The sequence below is a fragment of the Sclerotinia sclerotiorum genome, genomic scaffold (genome assembly GCF_000146945.2).
Source record: "Sclerotinia sclerotiorum 1980 UF-70 scaffold_1 genomic scaffold, whole genome shotgun sequence".
Taxonomy (NCBI): domain Eukaryota; kingdom Fungi; phylum Ascomycota; class Leotiomycetes; order Helotiales; family Sclerotiniaceae; genus Sclerotinia; species Sclerotinia sclerotiorum.
Window position 1 is genome coordinate 914,535 of NW_001820835.1, and position 7,866 is coordinate 922,400.

Below are 7,866 nucleotides of genomic sequence, written 5' to 3' on the forward strand. Positions count from 1 at the left end.
AATAAAGACCACCACACAATCTTCCGCTCTCTAATCATCCAAAGCTTATATCCTCTCTACATAAAGTTCGTCTATAACCATATAGAAAGTCTAATACCTATATTTCTTCCCCCCAAATCTCTACACATGTAATCTTACATCTTCCCATTCACATTTGTCCATCCTAAGACCTAGAATCCGTAAAAGCGGCTACCGTTGTTGTTTTCAGAACTAGCAATACTAGAAGTATTACAATCTGCTTCCATGAGGAACAGGATTGTCGATATTTAAACCATCGATGATCGGAATTGGCGAGTGGAGTTGAAAAGCGTGAAGCTGGCGACCGCCACGGCCAGAGCAAGTAAAGTACTATTCTCTCTTCTCTCTTCTCTCTTCTCTTCAATCTTGAAGATTGTCTCAGAAACTATTGGCGAGGATTAAAAACCCACACAAGGATAGCAAACAAGTGTTGTCCCAGGAGATATGTTGGTGTCGTGTGCGCATGGAGAGATTTTATGAAGGGTGAAGGGAAGAGAGATCAAACCAGTTTTGATGAGAACAAGAATATAATTTGGAAGTCATTTATGAGTTACCTAGTTGACATGCTTCGTTGGGCTACTTGCCAATGAGACAGACTAAGCAGTCAGCCAAGCAGCTTTTTGATCCCTGCAGTTATACACACCTCACCAGTCACATATCACAGGGTAATAAACCACAAATGATATCAAAACAATCATTATGCTAATCCTAAAATACGTACTTGAAACTTCTATACAATCAGAGCTTGCTTGATGGTTGAAAGAGAGATGAAGCTTTGTTTAAAGTCTCCACAGCCTCCTTCTCGATTCTCTTGCAAAGTACCTCACATGTGGGGATATCATGAATAAGACCAATAACCTGGCCCGCAGTCCAGACCTAAACGGAGGGTTAGTTTTCGAATCTTTAATGTTGAAAGGTTGATACTTACTCCGTAATCAGGATCTCCAGTAGTGAAGACTTCCCTCCCTCTCTTACCGCTCACAAATGGAGCAACCTCTGAAAATTCTCCAGTTTTGCTCTCCTGTTCAATTTTTACTGCCTCTGCAGTAACTTTGTTTTTATACAAGCGAGAAGTATTCTTCCACCTTCGAAGAACGAGTTGTGTATCAACCTCGGATGCCTTGACAATCTCCTTCTTGATGTTCTCATGTATTGGTGCCTCAACAGTACACATGAATCGTGTACCCATATTGATGCCTTCGGCGCCTAGAGAAAGGGCAGCAGCAAGCCCCTGACCATCGGCAAATCCTCCGGATGCAATGAAAGGAACGTTCAGTGCTTGTCTGGCTCTGCTAAGGAGAATGAAATTCGTAATGTCAGTTTCACCAACGTGCCCAGCACATTCGAAACCATCGATACTCAAGAAATCAACCCCAAGCTTCACTGCACTCTCTGCATGTCTGATGGTCGTACATTTATGTAGGATAATTATTCCAGCAGCCTTCAACATCTTTATGATAGGACCCGGGCTGTTCCCGGCAGTCTCGACAACTTTAATTCCCTCATCGATAGTGACTTGTGCGTATGCACCGTAACTGGAAGAAATCACGAGTCAGTCTGGTTTTGCAAGTTTTTCGTGGCTTGACGATCATGTTGTACTGGCGCGGAGAAAACGGCGAATCAACATGAGATGAGATTGAGATCTGCGGGAACTTACTCCGGGGGATTAATCGAGGGTAACAGTGTGATGTTTACACCAAACGGCTTATTTGTCATTTCCCTACATCTTCGGATCTCCTTACGGAGATCTTCTGGAGTAGGTTGGGTGAGAGCTGTTAAAATCCCCAAACCTCCAGCATTTGACACGGCGCTTGCTAGTTCCGCATATCCCACCCACTGCATACCACCCTGGACGATAGGTACTACAATCCCGAGTCAATGATATGTCGGTCGGGAGAGCACATAGGGGGTGTAACTTACATTCGATACCCAACGCCTTGGTAAGTTTCGTTCTGAAAGGCATGATGTTGAAGACTGTTAACGAATGATGTGACGGGCGGTAGAATTATCTATTTTTTAGAGCGTATTGAAGTGTAGAAGGCGTCTATCCTAGGATCCCTCTATATTTTCTAATGATTGAAAAGATTGATTGTGATTAAACTCGAACAATTGATGATAAATATGTTAGGAAGATAATAACTTGTACTGAAACCGAGTACCAATTTACTTTCCCCACATTCTTTGGACCGAGGCACGGCAACTCCCTTGTGGGGCCTAGGCTAACCCGCACCTAGTACACCCACCAGTCCTGTCCGTACTCCGTACATTTGGGTGTTCAGAGATTACCGAAATCCCTATTTCATCAAACACAAGCAGCCTGGAACCTCCTCCTCCCTCTTCTTCCTTGTTTGTACAGAGTACAGAGTATGAAGAATTCCCCGCTTTACTCCTCTTCTTCACGATTGCCCTCCCACTTCAGTGACATACACTCACTCAGTCTCACTGTGCAGTTCAACATAACGAACAGGATTATTAGTGATGTAGTTCTACCAAATACCAAATACCAATTGCAAATACCACTACCATATGCCCATATACCCAAACAATCACGTGTGAGTTGCATAAAAAGAAGCACAACCAATTTCACATGGTGATACAATTTGCTGGGACGGGTACGGAGAAAACTGTTCCTGATCGTCAAACTTGCCGAGTAATATAAATTACACCCTAATAAATGTCGTCCGACAATAGAATGATATTCATGGAGCCATGGAGCGAGCAACTCTTCACTCATCCTCAAATATTCGATCACTTGGGCATCAATAGATTCTAGATCCTGTCGATGCGCTGTCGAAAATAGGGCTGCTCAGGTGTTGAGATGGACAAGGCTTCAATATACTTGTCCATCTCTCACGCCGCCACGCAACATTTTTATGAACAAAGTGTTTCATTATCAGGTTGTGTATCTCGCCGTTTCTCCTCATCATCACTCCCCTTGTTAAACGGAACATGTCCCTAGATCCAACAAACTCTATGGTGGTTAAGTAAGCGGAGCATCCGACGGGGTGCGGCATCGTGTCTTGTTGAGGAATTTTGCGAGCCATCTTTGCTTCAAGCTGTATCTTTTACCAAGTTTTTTCGAGGTAACACGATCAGTCCACTTGAGAAATACCAACTGAGGACGCTTACTGTACGACCGTTATTCCCAAGGTCTTAATAGACGAAATGCAAGTATCTATCCGTTTCCCAGGATCACCTGAAGCTAGACACACCCATTTTGTTAATTTCTATAGATGTTTGAGCCCAGCTTCTGGAATCCGGTTAGTACATCAGGGCGGTGAAGTAAGAAGCGGTGGCCTCACCGTTGAAGAAGCTGCAGGGCTGAGAGTTGAGTGCTTGATTCTTGGAATGTTCTGATGTACCTATCCGTTACTATGCCTGGGGTATTTCGCCAAATACTCTCACCCCAGAAGCTACCCTGAAGATCATTGATCGATATGTATAGATATGTATGTAAGCACCCGTTCCTGCAGATACCTCGATCTCATCTCTCCGGAAATCTACAGTAGTGGAAAAGGAAGGCAAATTTGATAATGGAAATTCTGGTAGACCATTGCCCTTTTTTATGTTCCGAATTGACCAATCACATCGTACGAGTACCAAGAAAGATGCTGCATTTTCTAATATAGTTTTTCTGTATTTGCGAAGATGAAGGATGCTGGGGTAGGAGATTTGGGTTCCTAGAAATTTACATTTGCTTTTGTTTTAGGAATAAGTAACAAAGGAATACCAACAAAATATGGCAGGAGATATATCAAGTCTCAATACAGAACGACTTGGTCTGGAATCAACTAGTAACAGAAGTAGTGTTACTTTTGATTTCCCGGATACGTCGTCCTGCAGCTCGTTAATTTTTTCTGGCAAGGTTCACTATTTCGCTCTCTTATTGGGCTTCTTTTATGGGGAGTCTTTTTTTTTTCTATCGTCACCCTCTCGCATATGATCCGCCCCTCTATATGCACCTTTTACCTTCCACCCCACATACTTCCATACACACTACGCACACATACATACATACGTTTGCCAGCTTTCGTTTCATTCTCCCAATGCCCCATGACGATGCGAGACTGCAAGTTGCTGCAAGTATCTCCAGTGCTGGCCGGAGCATCTCCACTCACTGCCATTGTCTCAAGCCTCAAATTGCTTTTTCTACACTTTACCGAAGTCATCAGTAGGAGGTTGCACATGAGTTGTCCTAGCCACCGATGAAGACAGCACACACGGCCCTAAGTTACGGGTGATCGACGTTACTTCTTTGAAATCCATTTCTCTCATCATCCAATGCATCATGCCGAGACAATCGCAAGGTCAAGCTGTCGTGTTGCATGGGTATGCAAATGCAGAGGCATCTAACTTTATCTGACTGCCACCTCAGAGTTTCATATCATTCTCAATACTTCTCCTCCCTTGTTAATGGTACATGCGGATCATCTATAAGACCAGCTTCAATTCCTGCGGAGTATAACGCCATTCCCGAACCCGCTCCCCACTGTTTCTCCTCCACACTAGCACTCAATTCCAGATCGATCTAGCTCAAGACTTTGAACACTTTCAAACCTTCCAGTACAAACAATATCCAAGATGTCTTTTTCATCATATTACTCTGACTCACTTACATGGCAGGAGAAGCTCGACCGTAAGCAATTCATGTTATGAACCCTAACATCAAATTTGCTAATTTCTTCAAGTAAGATGTCGCGAGGCACAGATTCAACCCCCAATTTTCCAGATCGTATCCGATAAAAGAGGTAAAGTTATCCCACCTTCCCTGAAGTTCGATCTTCCCTCGAAAATATACGAGTCTAACATTTATTTTAGGCGGACGAACAGCATGGTCTAGCACAGTATTTGTGTCAGGCCAGAATATTCCTGCACGATACTGGTACGATGGACATAACGTCAACACTATGAAAGAGGATGCGGCAGAAGTGGCATTCAGAAGCTTGACGGGATCGAGCCCAACCTCACCTATTCAAAGTCGAGGCGGGTGGTAATTTCAACCTCACAACCAAAAACATCAACACTGCGGCCAATGGTTTCGATTTAGCCTCTAGGATAAGAGTCGATAATAGGGTGATTTGCCATTTGCCGCGGCTTAGGCAAGGATGGGCGAATGCCAATAATACTTCAGGCGTCGGATGGTTTTGCGGTGGATTTTCACAGGGACAGCAAGGGCGCTGGAGTTTGAATGCAGAAATATACTCTCAACATTTTTTTGATACACTTTTTCTTTCTTTCTTGGGAGGTGGTGTGGAAAAGTTTTTTAGTTGCGGATTATCCTTTTTGAACCATAGGCTGGCTCCAGATCTTGTTATTAGCAATGGAATTTAAGATTGCAATTCTCTTCGGATTAATAAAATGTTGCTCTAGACTACCTAATACTCTCACATCCACTTTGAATTTCGCTGTCGGTGTTCATTAGGAGTTCTTAACCATGGGCCTCCTAAAAGTAAGTAGTCAATGTCGTCAAGTGGAGCTCAACATCAAGGTAGGTGTACGTAGCACACTTCAAAAACTTCATGAACGAGTAAAAATATTTTGTTTCAACCCTGATCCATGTTGTTGAACAGGAATATTTTAGACCCAGAGCTATGGTTCTGTGGTTCCGCCCAAGAAAGATCGTCACTGCCCAAAAGATGATATTGTGGCCTCAGGCAGTTAGAGCTAATCTGAATTTTTGGCTAGCGCATCAACTTGATGTTGATATCAAATGCGGAGAAACCATTTTTGATTCCGCAACAGCCACAAACATGCCTCCACGATTGAACTTCCACAGCGCAAGCAGGTCACTGATCATTCGACCACGAATAATTGTCGCACCTCGAAATCCTGCTTTCTTCAAAATTACCCCGGCAGCACGTCGAGGTTTCGCTGAGGAGAAGCAACCTCCAAGAAATGGCTCTGATGAAGATGTAGCTGGCCACGTCAGTGAGGAGGCAAGAGATATGGCTGAAATTACTGGAGAGACTCCTCCTGATATGGAGAAAAGCACAAATGTTCAAGAGGTATTTACTTTGATTTCTGGCGATCAATCTACCAATCATATTTACAAAGAAATGAAGAATTGTGAAAGTAGAGAATTGCAGTTACTAACCATGTTCATAGATTCTTAAGAGAGATCAAGAAGGAAAGGACAAAGCCCCAGAAGTTATCAAGGAGGATATCAAAGACACACAAACTGCAGCTGCTCTGTCCCAAGATATCTCCTTCGCCAATCTCATGGCTCTTGGCCGTCTCGGTCATTTGGAAGACGGCGCCATCCCCTCCGATCTCACAATCGACGGACACAAATTTGGACTTCCAGAATTACCTATTCCTTCGAACAACAATCTCAAATATAGATATGATCCAGTGGTTTCGCAGGTTACGAATATGATGATGCAGCATGGCAAGAAGAGCGTTGCCCAGAGGGTAGGCTCGTTAGTTCTTTCCTTTTGCGTTACTTGCTACGCATGGGATTTATGTTTTTCATATTGTAGAATAAATTGCTAATTTACCATTCTTCTCTATTGCAGAATATGTCCTACATATTAAACCATCTCCGCACCGCTCCACCACCTACGCCCAACCCCGCCAAACCCCTCCTTCCGGGCACACCTCCCGCAGCTCACCTCCCTCTAAACCCCGTCCTGTATCTTACTACCGCCATCGACTCCATAGCTCCTCTTTTACGTATTCGTTCTCAGAAAGGTGCTGCAGGAGGTGGAGCATCTCTTCAAATTCCTGTACCGTTGGGTGTCAGACAAAGAAGAAGACAAGCAATCAAATGGATATTAGATTCGGCCAGTAAGAAACAATCTAGAGGTAGTGGACGAGGCATGTTTGCACAGAAATTCGCCGATGAGATTATCAGTGTGGTAGAGGGCAAGAGTTCGATTTGGGAGAAGAGGCTTTTGGTACATAAGACTGGTACAAGCGCGAGAGCAAATTTGACCTTTTATAGTAGGAGGAGAAAATAAATGGTTACAAAATTGGGCACGGCAATGGATATGGATATGGGAATGGGCATGCTTCGTGCGGTGGGGTTGTAAATTATTGTATTATGACATCAAAAGAATTAGTACTTGGTACTTGGATGCATATGAGATCAAAAATCTATCCATACACATATATTGCTCTTGCTATCTATTGGATTGCTTGCTTGCTGGACTTTATTTCTTCTCCTATTCCCCTCCCACCTTTTCCCACTCCCTGCCCTGTCAAAATTTGTCTATTAGTCCATGGCGCAGTGCATCTTTTTCTTATTCTTATTCTTGTTCTTTTTCTTTTCTTTTTCTTTTCTTTTTTTCTTTTTTTTCTCTTCCCTCGTTTGCAGCTTGAGCTGAGCTGAGCCGAGCTTGTATTAAGCGGTGAGATATATGAATATACCTATATGTATATGTGCTTATCAATCATATAAACGACGGCTTCTTACAGCTATACTTTGTATTTGCATTTAGATCTTATATATTATTACCTATAGATAGGTATCTAGGTACCTAGGTATTTAGAGATAGTACTCTGTAGAGATAGGAGATACGAGATATGGGATACTGTTTTGGCGGTGAGGAACTCAGCGATTATTGGTGAGTGGTTAGTTGGTTGTTCGTCTTTGGGTTTGCTTTTTGATTGTTGGGATGGGATGGGATGGGATTGATGGATGGGATAGATGATAATGAGATGAGATGTGAGATGTGATGTGATATGCATGTCAGCAAACGAGCCGGAGTGCTGGAATATGGGTTCAGGCTTGTGGGATAAGGTGGTAGGATGATAGGATGATAGAGGGCTAGTATACTGGTGGTTTGTTAAAGTGATGGATTGGGAAATGTGAGGATAAGATAGGATAGGAGATACACGTGCAAGTAT

General features: G+C 43.2%; 4 protein-coding genes across 4 annotated transcripts; 2 read left to right on the forward strand and 2 right to left on the reverse strand.

The window, feature by feature from the left end:
• Positions 1-756: 756 nt before the first annotated feature.
• Positions 757-1,981, reverse strand: SS1G_00355 (hypothetical protein; the record flags this gene model as incomplete). The annotated part of the gene is made up of 4 exons (XM_001598219.1): positions 757-894; positions 947-1,553; positions 1,676-1,880; positions 1,939-1,981. The coding sequence occupies 4 exons, from the start codon at positions 1,979-1,981 to the stop codon at positions 757-759; spliced, it is 993 nt and encodes a 330-aa protein (XP_001598269.1).
• A 1,824-nt stretch (positions 1,982-3,805) lies between these two features.
• Positions 3,806-4,142, reverse strand: SS1G_00356 (predicted protein; the record flags this gene model as incomplete). Its single annotated transcript, XM_001598220.1, has 2 exons — positions 3,806-3,855; positions 4,037-4,142. 2 exons carry the CDS (start codon positions 4,140-4,142, stop codon positions 3,806-3,808), a joined length of 156 nt encoding a protein of 51 aa, XP_001598270.1.
• A 457-nt stretch (positions 4,143-4,599) lies between these two features.
• Positions 4,600-5,012, forward strand: SS1G_00357 (hypothetical protein; the record flags this gene model as incomplete). The annotated part of the gene is made up of 3 exons (XM_001598221.1): positions 4,600-4,654; positions 4,707-4,766; positions 4,837-5,012. The coding sequence occupies 3 exons, from the start codon at positions 4,600-4,602 to the stop codon at positions 5,010-5,012; spliced, it is 291 nt and encodes a 96-aa protein (XP_001598271.1).
• Positions 5,013-5,452: 440 nt separating this feature from the next.
• On the forward strand, positions 5,453-6,977 carry SS1G_00358 (hypothetical protein; the record flags this gene model as incomplete). The annotated part of the gene is made up of 4 exons (XM_001598222.1): positions 5,453-5,506; positions 5,589-6,023; positions 6,124-6,429; positions 6,534-6,977. The coding sequence occupies 4 exons, from the start codon at positions 5,453-5,455 to the stop codon at positions 6,975-6,977; spliced, it is 1,239 nt and encodes a 412-aa protein (XP_001598272.1).
• Between the last annotated feature and the right edge of the window lie 889 nt (positions 6,978-7,866).